The sequence below is a fragment of the Phragmites australis genome, chromosome 15 (assembly GCF_958298935.1).
Source record: "Phragmites australis chromosome 15, lpPhrAust1.1, whole genome shotgun sequence".
NCBI lineage: Eukaryota > Viridiplantae > Streptophyta > Magnoliopsida > Poales > Poaceae > Phragmites > Phragmites australis.
The window spans coordinates 4,965,358-4,987,837 of NC_084935.1; the positions used below are offsets into that span (position 1 = coordinate 4,965,358).

Genomic DNA, 22,480 nt, shown 5'->3' on the forward strand with positions numbered 1-22,480 from the left:
GGTCTTATACCCATCTCCTTCGATGCACTATCTATCACATTCCGTGATAGTCCCATCTGCCAGGTTTTTAGTTATTTGGATATAATCCAATGATATTACTCTGGAGTTTCTCAGTTTTCCGACATACTTCACTTGTCGCTTCACATGTCTTGAGGACTTCATATTATCCTTAGAACTGTTCACTTTGACAATTACCGCTTGATTGTCACAGTTCATAAGAATAGTCAGTACCGGTTTTGCAACCACAGGTAAGTTCATCAAGAGCTCACGTAGCCATTCTGCTTCAACGGTTCCTGTATCTAATGCAGTGAGTTCTGCTTCCATGGTTGACCTCGTCAAGATGGTATGTTTGCAATACCTTCATGAGACAGTAGCACCGTCAAGAGTGAATGCATATCCAATCATGTCATTGATCTCATCAGCATCAGATATCCAGATTGAATCACTATAACCCTCTAGTATCGATGGGTACCTAGTATAGTGAAGTCCATACTTGATAGTGCCTAGTAAGTAGCGCATAGCTCGCTCAAGTGCATGCCAATCATCATCTCCTGGATTAGAAGTAAATCGGCTCAATTTGCTCATAGCAAATGAGATATCAGGCCTCGTAGCACTAGTTAAGTACATGAGTGATCTAATTATCTGAGAGTATCTCAATTGATCTCTAGTTATCCCATTATTCTTTTGAAGTATCAAACTAGGATCATATGGTGTTGGAGAAGACTTGCTATCCATATAGCCGAAACAGCTCAAGATTTTCTCCTCATAATAAGATTGCAACAATGTAATCATATTCTCACATTTGATTAACTTGATGTTTAAGATGACATCAACCTCACCCAAATCTTTTATATCAAAGTTTGGGACAGAAATGACTTAACCTCATTAATCACTTCAAGATTCATCCCAAATATCAATATATCATTAACATACAAGCACATAATAACTCCCTGACCCACCATAGCGATATTATACACAACTATTAGCCTCATTAACTGCAAATCTAGCAGATGTTAAAGTTCTATCAAACTTCTCATGCCATTGTTTAGGAGCTTGTTTCAGACCATACAAAGATTTCAGCAACTTATATACCTTGTCCTCCTGACCTTCTAATACAAACACATCAGGCTAATCCATATAGATTTCCTCATCTAACTCTCCATTAAGAAAATTTATCTTAACGTCTATCTGATAAACGAGAAGACCAAGTGAGGAAGCCAAGGAAAGAAGTACTTTTATTGTAGTCAGTCTAGCGATAAGTGAATAAGTATCAAAAAAAAATATCCATCTTCTTTTTAAGTATAACCCTTGGCCACAAGCCGAACCTTGTACTTTTCTATAGTGCCATTAGAGCTGAGCTTCTTCTTAAACACCCACTTATAACACACTAGTTTCCAACCATAAGGTTGTTCTGTGACTTCCTAAGTTTCGTTTGCGAGAATGAAATCCATTTCGCTATGAACTGTTTTCTTCCAGTAGTCTGCATCAGGAGATGCATAAGCTTTTGAAATATTATTGGGAGTATCATCCACAAGATACACAGTGAAATCATCATCAAAGGATTTAACAATCCTTTATCTCTTGCTCCTCCTTGGAGCTTCACTATCATCCTCCTCAGGAACTTGCTCATGTATTTGTTCCTCGTCATGAACTTGTTTATGTGGTTGTTCAAAAAACTCAACTGGCGTAATACGTTCAGAAATTATCTCAGAAAAAAGACTAGAGGTGCTATGTAAATCTTTTATGAGAAATATATGCTCAAAAAATATTGCATCTCGAGACTCCATAATTGTATTGACAAACATGTCAGATACCTCGGATTTTACTACTAAAAACCTATAGACAGTACTACGATGAGAGCTTGTGTTTCTTCGTTATTAGTACATTGACTTTCGCCAAGCACCCCTATGTGCGCAAATAAGAGAGCGATGATTTTCTCCCTATCCATTCTTTATATGGTGTTTTCTCATTATTCTTGGTAGGAACTCTATTCAGGACATGGTATGATATCAATATAGCCTCCCCCATAATACCTTAGATAATCTCATAGTGTCTAACATGGCATTGGCTAAATCAATCAATGTGCGATTCTTCCTTTCAACAACCCCGTTTGACTAGGGTCAATAGGGAGACGTCTTCTCATGAATAATACCATGTTCCTCACAGAAGAAGTCGAAAACTTTAGAAAAATATTCTCCACCACGATCCGACCTAAGTCTTTTGATCTTTCTTTCTAATTGATTTTCAACGTCTGCCTTATAGAATTTAATGTAGTCTAGAGCCTCATCTTTCGTTTTCAATAAGTATACATAGCAAAATCTAGTCGCATCATCAAATAATATCATGCGATACTTCTTGCCACCCTTTGTCAATGCACCATTCATATCACACAGATCTAACTGTATGAGTTCTAAAGGTACAAAATTTCTCTCCTCGGCTGCCTTGTGAGGCTTATGATGTTACTTTTATTACACACAAGTTTGACACTTAGAGCCTTTGACAATACAAAGCTTTGGAATTAAATTCATACTGGAAAGGCGAGACATACGACCAAAATTTATATGACATAATCGCGAATGCCAAATCCTAGCATGATCACTGACATGGCCACAAATATGATTCTCGGATTTATTATAAAAATTAGATAGGAAAAATGAAACAAGCCTCCACACTCATAGCCTTTACCAATAAATAAACCATATTTGACACAACTACTTTATTAGACTCGAACACCAATTTAAACCCGTCTCTTAAAAGAAGGGAGCCGCTCACTAAGTTCCTATTTATTGAAGGAACATGCTGCACTTTCTTTAGCTGCATGATCTTTCCCAGAGTAAACTTCAGAATTACCATGCCAACACCACGAACAAAAGCATGTGACCTGTTCCCCATTAGGACGGAGGAATCCTGAGTGATCTGATAAGAAGTGAACAATGAAATATCATCACACACATGTACATTAGCACCTATATTAATACACCAATTAGAAGATTGAGTCACTGAAAAAATAGAGGGTAAATTACCATACCCTTCAATTCCTCCTCCAGTGTTTCTAATGGTCACATTGATAGACTTTGAGTTATGCCTTTGCTGAATCTACTTTTCTTTGAGATCTGGATAATCCTTACCAAAGCGTGTAGTCTCACCGTATACATAGCAAGCTTTGTCCCCTTCGTTATTCGACTTCTTCTTTTTGAAGTTGGTAGTTTGATTGGCTTTATTTCTCCCTTTGAACTTATCATGAGGGGACTGTGTCACTAGATTAGTGGTTGACTGGTTCTCGCCTCCTTTTCCAGGTGCATCCTTAGCCCGAACTTTCTCCTCAACATCAAGAGACTCTATCAAACTCTCAACAGTAATATCTTATCTCTTGTTTCAGAGTAGTGGCAAAATTCCTCTATAAAGAAAGTAATTTGGCAATGATGCCCCCAGCCACAAATCTATCGGGTACTTTGATGCTAAGGAGATCAAGTTCCTTCACAATGCACTGTATCTTATGAGCCTACTCAATTATAGAACGGTTGTCAGCCATCTTGTAGTCATGATACTGCTCCATGATATACAGTTCACTGCTCGCATCAGATGCATCGTATTTAGTATTCAGTGTATCCCACAACCCCTTCGCATCTTTGATGTGCATATACATATCACAAATAGGATCAACAAGAACACTCAAAATACATCCCACAAAGATTGTAGAGTAAGGGTTCCTTCCGATTTGCCATTAACAACCCAATATACATTCATCGCAATGAGCAACAATGTGACCTTCACTTGCCATCTCTTGAAGTGCATACGAAAAACTTGCCCGACCTCAGCGCATCAGCAAATCCAGCCACAGTAAACCCTAAGTTTCTATAATAAGGTTTTTTATTGCTAGAAATATAAGAATTTTGTAGGTTTAATTTAATCCATAAATTATTCATGAGCGTATACTGATAAACTAACACATTCATATTATTAGAGCATAATCTAGATATGTCTATGATAGAGCTACATATGACTAGATGTACTATACTCGAAATTAGAAACCACAGAAAATAAAGTACGAATAACATGATTTTTACATACTGGTCCTGCATTGTGGAGGTTGTTGAAGATGCGGGTTGCGCCATGTTCACGACACGATCGATCCTGTTGACGACACGCTGGATTTGTTGACGATAACAACGAGTAGCGTCCAGGTGACTGGAAGATGAGCCGTAGTGAAGAACTTGAGCAGTGACACAAAGTGCTTTCCAAAAACATTATCTGTCCTCTCCCGGTGCAAGATCTCAAAAGAGAGGCCTTCGGAGACCTGCTCTTCCGTTTGTCGGTGCATACCGACGTCAAGATGGAGTAGATTACAGCGGTAGCGCAACAAAGTGAGGAAGAGACAAAAACCCTAATTCTTATATAAACTCATGTAATGAGAGTATTTCTAAATTAAAGGCTACTATCTAATTAGTGGTCTATATTATTAGCTCCAATGAGGTAGAGGTCCTTATTTATATATATATATATATATATATATATATATATATATATATATGTGTGTGTGTGGAGAATTAGGGATGGAGGGCTTCATGATATATGGCACTAATTAGAGAGTAACTTATCTCTATCTCTATTAGCAATATGATATTAATAGATAAGAGTCTCGTAATAAGTCGTCTCTCTATAAAATGATTTTTTGAGATTTATTAAAAATTATTAAAATTATATGAGTCTTTATAATTCTAACACATATGTCATCCTCATAATGAATAACATATCATAGATTATATAGTTATTTGATAGCGTACTGTACATTTATACTCAGAAGTTCTTCTCAAGGAATAGCGACAGAGTTCATTACCAAGCATGATAAGAAAGAAATCAGCTCATGTCAGTTGCAGATCCACTGGGATCGATCGAGCAACGTGACCCACCGCTCATTAGCATTATCCCATGCATCATCGTCCCACCAACATAAGCAGACAGCAACTCGATCGTGGGGATTATTCCCTGGGGGCGCGATCAGGGAAGCAGAGCGCGGATCTGCTCCCCAGCCAAACGCACTTGTGCTAGTGTGCGTATCAGGCACCAGCTAATGCTGCCTCCCCTTGGAAATGCCGGTGCATGTACGCACACATGATCTTGTGCCAATTCCACTTCCCCACGTCGAGAGCGAGTAGCACAGCTGCAGCCTACAGCTAGCTAGCGATTGTATTTTAAGGCTTACTTGATAGTGTTTCTGCTCTAAAAATTTGTAGAGTTGTTTATAGTTCTTGAAATTTTTAAGTTATAGCTTTAGATAGATTGATAATATTTGATTTAGCTATCTTATTCTTATTTTAGATTGAAACTAGATATTTAAATCATTTTATTTTATTCTATAAATTTTTTGAAGTTATAGTACTGCTAAACAAGATCTTAGTAGTACATATGTCCGCCCTGATCTGCTTGTGTGGTAGGATAGGATACTAAGAGGAATGCGAGAGCGCATGAACTTGCAGTGCATTGAGGTGCCAACTGCCAAAGGACGAACAGTACAGGAGCGCAACTAAGTGAGCTAACGATTGGGCCATACGTGCCACTTACTCGTCACTACTGCCGCGTTTTGTAGACAAACCATCGAAGCACGCCGCTGCGCGGCCACGCTGTACCAACCGCCCGTTGTTCACACGTTGTATAACATCAGGATCTCTATGTTTCATATATCAGTCTAAAGACTAAGTAGTTGATGTATATAGTATAATAATTATAACATTATAGTCATATAATATATATATAAATTATTAATATTTACAACAATACAAATATATTAAACCATAGAGTATTATAAGTCTTGGCCAACAAACTAACAAAAGCACAGTGAAATAATAATCCAAAATCACAGACAGAGTGCGAACATGACCACTAATCTACCTTTCATCTGCGCCTTCGTCTCCAGTAAATTCAGCATCTGCTTTCTCATCTGAATGAAAGCAAGAATTAGCACGGAATGTACTCAACAAATTATATACTTCAAAGTGTTGATAGATGCATAAAAAATATCTCAAGAACAAGGTCTTACGGTTTAGTTTTAAGCGCAAACAATTTATATAAGTATCCAGTTATATTCTCTACTATTAACTTTGAAAACAGTGTAAACAAGGTAACAAGTATATTGAGGATTTTCGGTCCTTCGGTCTTGAGAGAGACTACACCTCACTCCGCAGTTCATATCATTATGTCTGATATATCTCTAGTACCACACGGCTCATGAAGAACTGAGCCAACAACCTCATCACACGGACATTTAGGACACACGCCCCAAGTCTAATCCAGTGAGGTCATTGCTTTGCATATCGATGACTGTGGACACGACTATTTGGATAGACTTACACTCTGCAAAGGTTGTACATTGTACCACGCGATATGCTCAGCCTCTATCCATTGCAAGCAGAGGAGCGAATAATATCGAGATCACGTACCCATCAAGCATGTTGCTACACGATCCACACACAGAAAAAATAGGGGTTTAGAGTATTGGATTAATTGTGGCTCGATAGCCATTGCAATCTCACCAACCAGCTCTCGTACTGCGCACAGTAATGAGTCTTTTCCCGAGTTCTCGTTGTACTCCTACCTCCAGAGTGGGCACTGAGCTCAGCTAATGGAGTGCGAGATCAAGTCCTACCCATACAGAACGCATGGTTGCACTAGGGTGGTTTAGCATGATGACGTAATAATTTGGTATTTATACGACATGGGCGTGCATTTCAATTAGCAATGAATACTACAAAGGTAACTCAAGCCCTCAAGAGCATCCTCTACTAGAGGACTACTCTACTTACCTCACGAAAATAGTTTTCACCCATTTCACACACCACCCACCATATCCCACACCACATCAAGGATTCCACAATCAACAAAGATTCATGACATATGAGTTGAATTGATTAAATAGTGAAGTGACATCTCTGAAGAGATGTATTCCACTAGTGACATCTTCGAACATAATGCATTGCATCCTAAGCATGCTAGATATTACAGTGTTGTCTGATGTTAATATAGATAACGACATGTAAATTCTAGGGTGACATGTATTCTGGATAAGACATTTAAGGCATGATAATTTGTTTGATAGGATGTAACTCCTGCAAGTAGTTGAAATAGCACAATACATAGCGCATGCGATAATAAGTCATATTTTAAGTTGACCAATTAGATTATTGCAAAACATGGACTCAAAATGATCAAGAAGATATGACTTGCCTTCTCCAAAGTCTTCTTCTAAACCTGGTCGAAGCCAGGGTCCTTTAGCTTCTGACGAAATCCTTTGGTTATACAAACGCGATTATGATCAACAATGGCCTATACTATAACAGAATCAAACAACACCAAATGGAATACCAAATGAGCCCTAATACATATCACACTGTGATATAAAGATATATCTCAAATTTAGACAAAAGAATCATTGGAATTGAAGTCAAAACGGAGAAGTTATGACCCCCGAAAAATTTAACCTAGAAATAAATCAAGAAAATAGAAAATTGCACTATTCATAGGGGGACCCACACATGGGACCCCACTGAATAGTACAATGGGCCCATTGAACAGTACAAATTGAGCTGGATTGGGCCTAGATTTGGCCTTGGACTTGGGCCTTGGCCAGGTTGCTTAGTGCCAACCGACAGTGGTTGGGTCGACTGGCTTTGTGGGCTTTAGCAGCTGAGCTGGCCCACAAGGGCATGGCCTTGGCGTGCTGGCCTTGGCCAGCAGGCCGACCATGCTTGGGCCAGCCGTGTCCCGCTGTGCTGACCGGGTCGAGCCAGGAGGCCAAAGCAGCCACACGCACGCGCACAACTCACCTAGCAGAGCAGCGGCAAAGGGGGGGGACTACGGTGAGAAATAGCGGCAGCGCAACACCGGAATTGTGTTCCCGCTAGGGACTCATGATGAATGGGTGTTGAGCCTCTACGCGGGCATGCAAACTCGTTTTGGGGGTTAACTACGACATGCAGTGGGTAGAGCAGCGTTAGACAGTGGCCGGAGCAGGTCAAGGCAGCGGTAGAAGAACTGGGAAGCACAATCACACGAGTGGTGCTCTCTGCGTACCTCCAAGCCACCCTAGGTGCTTCTAAAACTACACGGCATAGCAGGCGGCTCAACAGAGGGCAAAGCAAGCGGCGACAACAAGCTCAACACGATGACGAGGAAGAATCCAACGGCCGAATCATCATCGCACGAAAGTAGAGCTAACGGGCAATGACACGCTAGCTAGGAAGGAGAAAGAGGGGATGGAGAAGCTCATCGAGCTCAGAGACAGCAAAGGGCAGGGCGACGACCTACGGTGTGACGCTTTGGAGCGCTCCCTTCAGGCTCCTATATGAGGAAGGGTGGCATGGGGAAGAGGACAAGCTTCTAGTGCTCCTCAGCTGCTCGTGGGGGAGAGACGACTATAGGGTAGCGATGGAGCAGACGGGGAAGAAAGGGGGAAAAGAGGCTGGGCTTCCCTTTTTATAGCGAGCAGCGTCTCGGTGAACATGATGGTGGCGATGTGGTGCCCACCTTAAATCGCGTGGCATGGAAGCTCTGCGTTGGCCATGCGCATGCGATAGACGTCGAAGTCACGTGGTGTCAGGAGCGGCCTCAGGCTACGCGTGAGAGAGTAGAGAGAGAGAATGGGCAGTAAGAAAGTCATCGACGCATTGAATATGCTGCCTGTAGTGGCTGTCAGAACCCCAACCTCAGGTTCCTCTATGCCTCCTATATCAGTCTCTGTATCAGGTAGCTGATATGCACATAACCAATAGAACAATATCAAAAACATACTTCAAATAAAATAATTACCTAATTGGGGCAAAATATGGTCTTGTGGATAAGGATCCACGACAGATTAGCCAGGCAGAAGAGCCTATAGCGGAGCAGAGTGAAACAAGCAGAACAACCCAATGTCACAAGCAACTCGGGTGCGGACGCAACCTTAGACTTCTTATTTTTAACTTCATTTGGGTTGATGTTGATCTACATCTCAACAGTCTAAAAGCAGCAAGACTGAGTACGAAAGGTAATCAACAAGTCATATACTACTTAAATATGTTGATAGATGCATAATGAATTATTCAAGAATAGGGCTTTATGGTATAGTTTTAAGCATAAAACAGTTTTATATAGGTATTCAATTGGGTTCTCTACTATTAACCTTTAAAATTGTTTGAATAAGAAAAACCAAATGAAAAGGTATATCAGGGGTTTTTTCGGTCCTAGGAGGGGCTACACCTCGCTTCGCAGTCCCTATCATTATATCTGGTATACCTCTAGTACCACACAGCTCCTGACAGATTGAGCTAGCAACCTCATCACACGGATATCTAGTCCGCACACTCGCTCATCAGGACAGAAACCCTGAGTCTAGTCAAAAAGGTTCTGCCTTCGCATGTCTATGACCGTGGACACAGCTATTCGAATAGGTTTATACTCTGCATATGTTGTACATTGTACCCACATGATATGCTCAGCCTTCAACCGTTGCAAGCGACGGAGCAAATCACACTGAGACACTTCAATCACCTTTCCTGCTGGGCTTTTCTATGAGACACCCTAAGTACTAGAGGCCTTGTACTAAATGCCAGGTTCTATTTTTAAGCACCTGCGAGTCTCTGTACATTCAAACAAAGGGACAAATAGTCATTTTACTTCTCATTGCTCTAGCCTACTAGTATGATGCCCAATCCAGTCTAGTGATAGAAAAGTCTAGTCCTACTCATACAGGACGTATGGTTGCACTGAGGTGGCTTAAGCATAGCGGCGAAATGACTCGGTCCTTAAGCGGCCAGGGTAGACATCTTCTGGAAATGAATACCACAAAGGTAACTCAAGCCCCCAAGAGCATTCTTCCTGCCACCCGCCAAAACAGTTTTCACCCATTTTAACACATCTCCCATCATATCCCACACGACATCAAGGATTTCACAACCATCACAGAATTCACAACCCTCAAGGATCCATGGTATGTGAGTTAATTTGATAAACAGTGAATTGATATCTCCAAAGAGATGCATTTCAAGGTGACATCTCAGAGGAGACATCTTCAATCCTAAGCATGCTAGATATCAAGGTGTCGTCCAACGTTAATATATATAATGACAGGAATCCTAGGTTGATATGTATTCTAGATGTTGACATTCAAGGCATGACAAGTGTTGATAGGATTAACTACTACGAGCCGTTTGAAAGAAAACATAATACATATCATATGAAATAATAAGTCTTGTTTTAGTTGATCTTGTAGATTATTTGAAAACATAGGTTCAATATGATCAAGAAGATAGGACTTGCCTTCATGAAGGTCAATTCTTCTTTTCGTTCGAATCTTCCGAGTTCTTCATCATCAGACCTCTTCTTCAGTTCCTTCCTCACGTCCTTGCTTAGACTCTTGACTTTGAGCCTATGCAGATTAACGACGAAAAGTGCACAGCGACTAAGCAACGGAACACCAGAGCAAAACCAAAGGAAACAATAGAGCGAAAGAATAACAATTGGGAAAACGACGAAAGCTAACCTAGAAAAAAGATAATCGGCAATACTTAGCTAAGTGAAACTGATATACAGAGACTAGTGAGGTTATCTAACGAAGGAAGGTCAAGTTATTAGCCTAGTTATTTTATTAACTTTAGAGAAAAGCCTAAACAATTTACTAACAACCATGTGAGCATTTATTAGCTTAACGGTTGAAAGATCACAATTTGGGTTTCTATGTGTAGGTGAGTACACGTGTATCGATATAAACGTATGTGTGGTACTTATGTTTATATGTATGTGAGCATGCATATGTATATACGTAAGTATAACCCTAGGTGATTATATGTGCTTAATTGTCAGATTAATTATTCTAATCCATAGCACTAAACCAATGTTATCTAGTAATTAAACTTAATTACTTAGTGTTACTCAATGGCTACTCTAGTTAAGCTATACACTATTGCTATGGTAAAAACGTGCATGCAATTAATTTAACTAGGTTAAATTACTGCATTAATCTAATTAATTAATTATTAAAAGAGGATACTTAATTAATTAATTACTAATGTTAAATTATTCTATTATATTCTAATTACTGATATTTATTTATTTATCAGCTACACTGGTTAACCTATTACATTAATAAAACTAAGATTAAATCTATAGGCTACAGCATGAAATAATAATCTATTTCTAAACATTTAATTAAAAGATTAATTCTTTATTTTATTCTAAAAATTATTCTTCAATTAACATGATGATTAGACCCATACTTATGCTAGATTATCATAGGTGACTAAGCTATGATTACAACCTAAACATGGTTATTGAATTATCTAAACTCAACTTTAATTAAATATGAAACTAATTCTAGTTAAACGCCATGACATGAAAATAAATACTAGACAAGAAAATAAATGAACTCCAAAAATTACAAGACTTGGCAGGGAGAAAGATTATGATTTTAGAGGAATATCGGCGAAAGAATCACCAAAATCGGAGTTGAAACGGAGGAGTTATGACCGACGAAAGATTTATCAGAAATGATATCCTAAAAATTGAAAAAAGGTACTATTCTACGGACTTGGTCCACTGAACTTGTGAATCGGTGTGAGATTTGTGAATGTGGTGCATCGTAGACTGGAGGGAGCGGTGCTGTCAGAGGGAGCCATGGACTTGGTGGACCGGGGGGGTTCGAGTGTTTGGTCCACTGTGGACCGATCCTGTGGACTGGAGATTGGTGGGGCCCACGTGTAAGAGTGAGAGAAAGAGAGAAGGCCGGTCGATTTTGCTCGTGTGTGTGAGGCTCAAAGAGAGAGTGGAGGAGAGGGAAGCGACACCGGGATGGAGTGAGGAGACGTTGAAGGGGAGGGAGGTGGCTGGAGGGCGGTCAGCCGGGGGAGGAAGGAGACCGGCGGCATGGCTTACTGGCTGAGTGGAGCTCAGCTTGGCGGTGGCTCGAACTCAGGTGACTTGGGCTCACCGAGGAGAAAGGGAGAGCCGGGGAAGAGGGAGGGAGCTCGTCGGCGATGGCGGCACGGAGGAGGTGAAGGTGGAGGTGGCAAGAAAAGCCGGGGCGACATGTGAGAAAGGAAGGTCGGACCGGTGGAGCGGCGCGGCGGGTTGCGGCAAGCACAGGTGGCACGAAGGCACGTGCGGTTGAGTGCATGGGGTGACACGGTTGCAGTAGGAGGCGGCGTAGCGTGATGGAGCTGCGTACCAGGAGCGCAGGGGAGGCGACGACCTGGGGAAGGGTCGGGATGACGTGGCGGCCTGGCCACGGTGTGGGATGGTGGAGTGGTGGTGCGCGCAGGACGGCGGTATGGCTCGACGTTGAATGGGATGGCGCGCTCATGGCTGCGCTACCGAGTTGTTGGTGGTGCGGAGAGACGACGCGCGGGCGGCACAACGGTAGCACGACTTATGCGGCAGTGGCCAGGAGATGGGCGCACAGCGGCTACGCTTGGTGGTAACACCTGTGGCTTAACATAGAGGATTAGAGGGGTGATTGGGAGAGGGAGGCTCACCATGAAGACGCGGGCGTTGTGGAGCGTGGTCGTGCTTGTGTTGTGGTGGTCAATGGAGCGAAGGACGCACGGGTGTCACGTCCCAACATGCTAATACGTAATTAGGCATGCATAATCATTATCGCATGTGCTTGCACGTGTTTGTTTATCAAAAACTAGTTAAACATGTCTCAAACACCTTGGAGATGGTGTAGAGCACTTTGGAGAATCCCTATATGCCTTGGAGAAGGAAAAGAATAGAAGGAGGATGATGAGGGGAGACTTAAGAAAATTTCAGCAAAAGAACCCCCTCGCAGTCTGACCAGTGTCACCCATGGTCTAACCACCAGGTGCACCGCCACGTGGATTTTCCACGGTATGACCGCCTGAGCTCGCAGTCTGACCGCCAGCACACAGAGGCTTGGGTTAAGTGGATCAATCACTTCATTTTGCTCTCTCCCTCTCACTTTTCTCTCACTCTCCCTCTCTCCACCCAACCCTAGAGAGAGAAAGAGTGATCTGCTCGTCACGTTCAAAGGCCGAAGATCAGAGGTGGGAACTACTATAAGTTGTCCGAAAGACTTCCCAAGTTTTCCCCCCTCTTCTCCCTCGTCGAAGACCTGTTCATTGTATGTAATTTTCACCACTACTCCAGGAGCCAATTTGCGAATTGGAGCCTCCCCGAAGCATTCCAATCCAATAGAAAGATTCCATAAGCTGAGGTGAGATATCCCCTACCTTTTCCACGTTGTTTCTGAGCTCGATTCGACCCTCGTGTCATTTAGGCCCAAGTTCAACCTAGCCTAAATCCAATCCATGGGTTATTTTGAGTTTCGCTCGGTGAATGATGTCCAAATCACTTTAGAAATACTTCATAAGTCCCACAGAGTATTTTAGTACCCTTCTTTGTCGAAGGTCTCACCATAATCCTCGCCGGTGACCCCGCAAAGATGCTACCGGTAAGGTCTGGCAGTCTGACCGGCACTAGGGCTGGTCTGATTGCCAGTTAGGGACCGGAGAATCTGAGTTGAAAACTTATACAGGAATCTGACCGCCACTTGGGCTAGTCTGACCGTTGGTGGGCGATCTGACCGTTAGAGGCCAAAACTCTCTGCTAGTCGCCAGTCAGACCACCACCTCTATGTCGGTCTGACTGCCAGCCTGTTAAAGCTAGGTATACTTAAGTTACCTTGTCTGGGGTTTCAAACTTCGAAACCCTAATCACTTAGCTGTCTTTTGCAAATGTTTTTAAAGCTGGATGCTCTATTATACTTCAAACATGCATCATATACGTGTTTTTTCGTCGTTCACTTTTTTTATTCATTGCATTTTGATTAGTTTAGTGGGTGTTGCACTGCCGGTCTAAGCAAGTGATGGCGACGCCTACCTTATGGAGTTTTGCGAGTGTTGTGAAGGAAGTATCAGGCTAACCCCAGGGCAGCAAGTCAAGCATCTAAGCATATTGCACCCTTTGTTCAATTGAATGAAGTCTAAAATTGATAAATTACGCTTATGTATGTCTCATGTTTTGAGTCACATGTCGGGCTCATTCGGATAGAACCAATGTTGAATTGCATATCCTCTACCTTCAGTTGTTAATTATCCTCATCCTTGTTGCCTCAGTAATGTTGTTGATGTCTATCTTAAGAGTTGTTGGACATGCTTAGCAATGCATAGATCCTCGATAGAAGTCAAGCGACGGTGATGCTGTTGTTCGTGAGCATAGGGCTCACTTATGGTTTACAAATACTTTTATGATGTTGAGATGGTTGGATGAGTGGTGAGTAAGAGGCGAGATGTGGGTAGTGTTAGGGGTGTTTTCTGCTCAGGAGCAGTCCTCAAGACAGTTCGAGAGAGGAACCGAGACACCGTAGACCGCATGCATTGTTTAAGACTGTCCGTCAGTGCAGTTATCTCTAGCACTTATCTTACTCACCACATACCGATCTAATGGTAAGATGAGCTGAATACCTCTGCAGCTGTGATCATTTGGACTGGAACACCGATGGTGTGATCAAACGGGCTTGTAGAGATATCTAGTTTGCTCTGGGAGTAGTTCTAGATACCTCCACACTAAGCGATGCATGATCCAAACAGTTGGGAGTTATTGGGAAATGTTGACATAAGTAGCCCCTTGCGTGGGCCTGTGTGGACACGTGAGCCATATGGTCCTCGAGTCATGTGGGTCCAGGAGTATCCCCTATAGGGTGTAAAAATATTTTGAAATGTCGCGCTCTCGGTCATGAGCATGCTTCTACTCATTTGCATCGGTCGTAGAGTTACGAATGTGAGATGGATGGTGTGTTGGGTAATGTTGATGGCTGGTTATTGATGTTTTTCTATGGTTCCATTTATATTTATATACAGGTTGGTAGTTACAGGTTTGGAAGGGTATGTTGGTTATGTTTAGATGCTTACATATATGTGTCTAGGTTGCGGGCGCATATATTTTAATCAATATTGTGGCCTTTTTTCTTGCTAATGGCCCATTGCATAATCCTAGGAGTCAGGTTATATGTACCCTATATGGATTAAGTCTTGCGAGTACCTTCGTACTCAAATGCTCTACAGGTTTTGCAGGTGAGGAAGAGGCGGTGTTTGGCTACTTCATGCCTACAGATGCTAGCGGTGAGAATGAGTTGGCAACTACTCGGGGGTCGCGCTTTTGGGGGTGAAGCCTAAGGGTATATGGTTTCACCCATCTTTTACTATCTTTAGCTTTTATTTCCGCTGCGTAGTTTCTTTTTTAGTTAGGAGTTGATCAGTTTTAGTATCCTTCTAGATCCCTTTTATTGTAAGTTGTTAAACTTTTAAATGGTTAAGAACTTGTAATATGATTTAATTACTCGCTCTTTATTAATCTTGGTTATGACTGCTTATGTTGGAAAGGCATGTGTTCCGATCTTGGGCACAAAATACTTGCGGGGACTACCGGGATGATATTTTGATTAATCATCAAGGATGTGATTATGAATAATGATCATCCTAAAGATTAATTAGAATAATGTTTGGACGACTCCTCACAATGGGCGTGATTGGTGAGCAGCGGCGCGCGTGAAACGATGTGTTGGCACGCGGGACGGCGTGGCTTGCGGGCTAGTGACTATGCGATGCTTTACGCTCTGTGGCGATGTGGCGTGTCACGCTTGACGGCAGTACGACGGTTGAGGCCGGGCGGCTCGCTAATGGGTTGCGGCAGGACTGGCTGACAGCGCGAAGGAGCACGTGGTCTCGGGACGGCGGCTCGCGGTTGGACAACACGGATGAGCAGCAGCACGGAGGAGAAGCTCAGCTGCTGCTGTGTGTATGCTCGTATGTGTAGACTTGTGTGTATGGGGAGGATTGCTTGCAGAGAGAGTGAAGGAGAGGAAATTGGTTTTGGCTACTCGTGAAAATATCGGCGTGAGGGGAGTGATGGCAGGTGTTGCTACCACATTGTGAGCACAACCGGCGGCTGGTGAGTTGGGTGGGAGCAGAGGGGCTGAAAATGTGCTGCTGCTGTGGTGTGAACACGGTAGGCGATGGCGATGGCAGCGGCGTGGTCCATTTTTCCTGCTCGGTGAGGAAGATTAGAGGCAGAGAGAGATGAGAATGAACAGAGAGAGATTTGTATGACAATTCAAATGAATGACTTGAATTTGAATTGAATTGGTAATTCAAATTGTATTTGGATTTGAAATGGACATTATGTTGGAACGATGAATTGGAAGAATTGGATTATAACTCGAATGATTTGAATTGTATTTGAATACGAATCGATGAAGATTTGAATGAATCAGGATTTGGGATTAAATTCAAATAGGAGTATTTAAATTTGGATTTGGCATCAATTCAAATAAGAGTATTTGAATTTAGGATTTGAATTTGAGATTGATTCAAATAGAATATTTGAAGTTGGATTTGAAATGGAGTTTGGCATTAATTCAAATATGGGTATTTGAATTAGGAAAAGATCAGAACATGAAACCTCGGGACTTGAGAGAGGTTTTGAATTCAAAAGATTTGAATTTGATTGAGTTTTAGATGGAAAGAATCTAAGAAATAGATTTGAATTTGAGAGAGGTTCAAATTCAAATCTCCACTCAAAGAACCATAAAAGTAATTAAACCAAAAATGCATATACTCAATTTATTGCAGGGATTAATTTATAAATTAATTTGGTGCTTTTTGAAGTACTTAGCTAAAATAATATATTTGAATACACACATACAAGTGTGTGTGTGTATGTGTGTGTGTGTATATATATTCAAATATTTATTTCCTTGATTTGATACTAGTTTAAATAATTAGAAAAAAAAATAAACATGAGTGGATTTTGTTATATTTCTAAATGCTAAAACTCAGGGTGTTATAATGTCAACACAACGCGGTGGATGCATTGGAGGAGGGAGACGAGTGCAACAACGGTGGGGTCCACACGGCAGGCAGGCAAGAGCTGGTGCGGAGAGGGGCGTGCGGCTGGATGGCTGACACGTGGGCGGCGCGAGTGCGTGGGCTGGCGGGTGCGGGCGTGTCAGCCCGGGTGAGCACGAGGGGAGGAGGAAAGGTGCTGGGCCGAGCAGCGTGTGACGACCCAAACTCGAAGAAGGAGAGGGACAGGAAGGCCGAGCTGGCTGGCCGTTTTGCTGTGTTGCACAAAGAGAAAGAGAAGGGAGGCAGCCCAAGAAGGATAAAATGATTTGGTGTTTGATTTAGGTAAATTCAAATGGAAGCATTTAAATTTGGTTTGAATTTGATTTTGGGTTTGGCATAAATTCAAATAAGAGTATTTGAATTAGGGGTTTGGATTTGAAGCTCTGACTTTGGAAGATGATTTGAATTCAAAAGATTTGAATTTAATTTGGATTTTAGCTCAAAAAGAATCTATTGCCGACTCACCACAAAAAAAAAAAGACTTAGTAGCACTTCCTCCTAAATGACTTTGTTAGGATTGAAGAATTGGCCCGAACTGTTCCATAGATTCCCACGCGTCGTAACCTTTTTCTTTTCTCCCTTCAAATAGAGGAATATATTTGAATTTGAGAGATATTCAATTTTCAAATCTCCACTCAAAGAATCATAAAAATAATTAAACCATAATACATACAATTCAATTTATGCAAGGGTAAATTTAGAAATTAATTTAGCGCTCTTTGAAATATTTAACCAAAATAATAAATAATATATTTGATTATATATAAGTATATATATTCAAATATATATTTCTTTAATTTTATATTATTTTAGCTATTTAGATTTTTAAAAAATTGAATTTTGCTTTATTTTAAATGCTAAAAATGGGGATGTTACATGTTTCCTCTCATTAGTCCGATCGAAATTAAGTTTTTTTTCTCGGCAATGATCTTAGTTTGCGTACGGCTCGATGATGTGTGATCTTTCTTTCTTTGATTTTTGTTCTTGCGAGGAGGTGATGTTATCATTGATCATTGAGGATATGTACTTTTTTTAAGCAATGGAGGATATGTACTTGACTATCTCTAATTATATTCTATTTATTTCGTTCCTTTCTCGATTCCCTTTTCCGTTCTCATTCCCTTTATTTTCTCTCATCTTCTACAGCTTCTCTTCAAGAAGAATCGCAAAGGGAAAGGAGAGAGAATCCCGTCCTGGAGGGAATGACTTTGGAAATCCCTTCGTGACGGGAACCGTGAAGGGAAACCGTTAGAGCGCTAAAGAGAACGAAAATTCTGTCATAAAGGGATTTTGGATCTTAAAGAAAATCGTTGAAGATGGTCTTAGGTGAATGTCGGTGCGGACAACTTAACGCATGAAGAACGAAACGTTAAACAATTGGATACGGGAATTCGGGCTAGAGCAGTTGTTGGTTGGTTGTGGCGTACACTTGAGTCCTTGATAACTATACTGCAACAGATACAGGCTGATTCGTGGGCCTGATTTAATACGGGGTAGATGTAGCAGGAATTGCACTTAACAATTAATACCAATGGAATGGCATCCTCTAGCTAGCTAGTTTCTAAACATCTAAATTAAGGCAGCAGATTTGCATTGGGATCTTCAGTTGTTCTCGACTGAAAATTAGAGGATTCTGACAGTGACATGGCTTGCAAGCCCAGCTACTACGCTACTACGGTGGTACCTGGTTGGTCGGCCTCCGTCTGAACTTTACTTGTACTCTACTAGAACAAGCTAGGTATATATCGCTGCATGAACTTATACTTGCTACGTTTGACATACGGTAATTCGTTTCTACTCTCTAGGACTAATTTCAGCTCATGCATGATTGCATGTCTATCTATCCCGACTGGTAAGAGCAGCGTCACAAGAGTTTCCATATATATATATATATCATTTTTCTCAAGCTAATTACCAATTCATAGTTGCAAAATTCAGAACGGAGCGCCCGAATCATATACTATCCATGTGTTGTCAAAGAATTTTCCCGACGCACTCATTCAGATTTCAACTCAGGCACTCAGGGTCGAGTATACTACGTATTTTCTGAAGTCCACCTAGGGCGGCCTGTGACCGCCGTACGTGGGCTCGGTCAGCGGCGGCCTCAGCCGAAGGCTCTCGTTCCCGGTAGGTGAGGTGCCTCGCCCATGCGGCACACCTGGTGCGCCCCCGTCCAATCACGTGCCTCCTCTCCTCGGCGCCCATGCCCAGCAAAGCATGCCGCACGCACTGATCCAGACATCCAGCCACCTGCACGACCCGAGAGTACATACATATTCTTCTGCTTCTGTCACTGTCCCGGTGGTGATCGCCGGCTGCATCCGGACATCCGCGCCCGTTCGCGCCGTCCCGGAGCGCCGTGTGGCAGGTCGTGGACTGGCCATCTGTCTCGCCGCCAGAACCTCAGGTATAGGGATAGCTCTACCACTACCGTTTATAGGTATTTCAAGGAAAGGATTCTATTGAAACCCGTGTCACAAAAAAATTGATAGGGAATCAGAATAAGTTCTTCTAAAATTTAAAATCCTCACATTCCAAGCAATGGTTTAGCGACGATGCAAACAAAACTATACGTACCTAGTGTCAGAAAGAACTGCTACACACAGGGCGATCGAGTGAACAGCTTGTGCCGTGTCCATCCGGGGCGGTGTCGGTTTGCCGCTCGCGCCACGCTCACGAAGAAATTATAGCAAGATATCGCTAGAGCAAATCCGATATCTATCTTGGATTTTCCTTGAAGAAATAGATACTCATCCATTTATAGGTCGGTCTCTTTATGACAGAATGGCAGCATCGATATTCCATCCATAAATATTTTCTCCGATTTTCTCCGAGGCGAGATAACCTTCCGTCGATACATGCACACAGCGGCGGATCCCAGAAGGGCTTGGGGCTGGCTCAAGCCCACTACCCCGCACGCACTTCGGAGGTTCCTTAAGTACTTCAATTTTTAGATATAGAAGAGGAGGAAGAAGAGAATAAGAGAAGGAAGAGTAAGAAGAAGAAAAAAAAAGAGAGAGGAGGAAGAACAAGAGAGACCTTACTTAGTTTTTGGCTTTATCCGCCACTGCATGCACACGTATCTTCCGGGAGGGCAGTACGTACGTGTCACAAATATGGAAGCATATCTGTCATACTCACCCTATCACACGAAGTCACGAACACACTCACCCTGCAACAGAATCATGAGCCATGGCCTTATCCCAACACGGAGCCAAAACGGACGGCGCAGGTCGCAGAACCCCGAAACCAACACGCCGTGAACCGTCGGATCACGTATCCAGGCACCAATGCCGTGACCACCAAGTCGCTCGCAGTCACGACTGGACCCCGCATACGTGTGCGCGTGGGCCCCGTGCCGCTTACCGCCCCCGCGCGCCGCCTGCACGGCTGCGCCCTTCGCCGCACAGGCCGCACCACTCACTCTCCCACCCAGCCCTCGCCCGCGCCCGTGCGCAGCTATATATCTCTCTCCACCCAGCCAACGCCTCCATCAAGCCACGCTCACACACACCCACCACTTTCCTACTTGTCCACCTCTCTCTCTCTCTCTCTCTCTGCTCCGTGGTCAACTCTGCGATCGGGCCGGAGATCTCCCCATGGAGCTCGACGCCCTCGACGTGTCCAGCAAGCCGCATGTGCCGCCGCCGCCGCAGCCGATGGACTCGTGGGCAAGCGGAGGGCGCCGGTCGAAGCGCCACGCCGGGAGCACGGGCGGAAGCGCCAACCAGTCTGAGGAGGAGTACCTCGCGCTCTGCCTCCTGATGCTCTCGCGCGGCGTCCGCGGCGTCGCTGAGGACGGCAGAGGAGTCGCCAGGAGCACGGGCGCGGCCACGACGGCGGCGGCGAAGGCGAGCCAGGGATACGAGTGCTCGGTGTGCGGCAAGGTGTACGCGTCCTACCAGGCGCTGGGCGGGCACAAGACGAGCCACCGGAAGCAGTCGGAGCCGTCGCAACCTGCGCAGGCGGCGGCGCCGGCCTCGCCCGGCGACGAGGCGTCCGGCGGCAGCGCGCAGGAAGAGAAGGTGCACCGGTGCTCGCTCTGTCTTCGCACGTTCCCGTCGGGGCAGGCGCTGGGCGGGCACAAGCGGCTGCACTACGAGGGCAGCGCCGCGGTGGCGGCGGACGGGGTCAAGGACAAGAAACCCGTCAAGGCGAAGGCCAGCGTAGCTACGGCCACGGAGGTGCTGCGGGACTTCGACCTGAACCTACCGGCGGCGGCGGCCGCAACCGTAGCCGTGGTGACGAGGGAGGAGGACGAGAGCGCACCGTCGGAGGCCAAGCGGGTGCGGATGCTTCTGGTTGTCTGATCAGCGGCGGAGGCGGCGTCTAGGTTTTGCTGGTTTTAGGAGTTGTTTAACTTAGGTTTTAATCGTTGTTTGGTTGGTTAGTTGATTGCTGATTAATGTTGGTTGCTTGATGGAGACCGCGCTTGCATGGGTTGGTTTCGGTGGTGGTATACTGTTCAATTCAAGGAGCTAATTTTCTGGCTCCAGCACTTATACCTATTCATATGTCTATATTTTATGACTCGAACAGTTAGATCACTGCTACAGAATATAGGTTTATTATTGGTTTGAAATTGATTTTTACTGTTAGTTTTAGAATTGGTAGTATGTAACCACCGACAATAATAGTTAGATAATTATTACTGTCAGGCTTTTCCAACCGGTTGTGTTGGTTTTCTGGAAAAAAAAAAAAGACGACGGGCGCTAGCCCGCTGGTCTAGAGCATTAGAGCATTCGTCCTGTGCCTATTTTCAGGTATTGCAAATCAAATGGCACAGAAAAAAAAATTGCAGTGAAGGACTGAAGGGAAGCGAAAAAAAGAAGCTAGAACAAATTGGATAACTTACACAGCTAGCTGCAATCGCTAGGAATCGGAAAATTGACATGTCATGAATTTGTACAATGATAGCAGGCAAATCAAGAGGCTAAAATACATTCAGGCACTTCGTTGAACACATTACTGCGCCCACACCACGTAGTGAAACAAACAAGAGAGTGTCGTCTTCCCCACCGTAGTGAACCAGCGAGCTTGCCGCCGAACCACCTTCGTCACCTTCGGCCACCGAACAATAGGAGTATCTCTTGGCACGCGCTCCGGTATTACGTAGTCTAAATATTTATCTTTCTCTACTCTAAAACTCTTACATCAAACTCTTAAATAGGTGATATAAGAGACTCAAGTGGCTAGTTCAAACTATTTCATAAAAATATTTCTTTATTTATAGACTAAAAAACTTAGTCTAAGTTCTTATCTTTTTTCTAAAATACTCATCTCTTATAGTATACTTCTATCTACCATTGAGAATATTTTGATCTATTTTTTTCTTCATTCATCAGATGTCCACGGCGCCTGTAGGGGAATCATCCAAATAATATTCTAGTTAATCATCAAGTCGATCATTTACATAATCACAACTTCAACGATTAACCAGAATCCCGGTAGTCCCGGTACGTATTTTATACTCAAGATCGGACACATACATTTCTAACATAAGCAATTATAACCAAGCTTAATAAAGAGTAAGTAATTAAATCATATTACAAGTTTTTAATTATTTATAAGTTTAATAATTTACAGCA

The 22,480-nt window shown here is 43.1% G+C and overlaps 1 protein-coding gene across 1 annotated transcript; it reads left to right on the forward strand.

Annotated features, from left to right (window-relative positions):
• Positions 1–20,393: 20,393 nt before the first annotated feature.
• Positions 20,394–21,420, forward strand: LOC133893108 (zinc finger protein 36-like). The gene has a single exon (XM_062334071.1). The coding sequence runs from the start codon at positions 20,492–20,494 to the stop codon at positions 21,200–21,202; it is 711 nt and encodes a 236-aa protein (XP_062190055.1). The 5' UTR covers positions 20,394–20,491; the 3' UTR covers positions 21,203–21,420.
• The last annotated feature ends 1,060 nt before the right edge of the window (positions 21,421–22,480 follow it).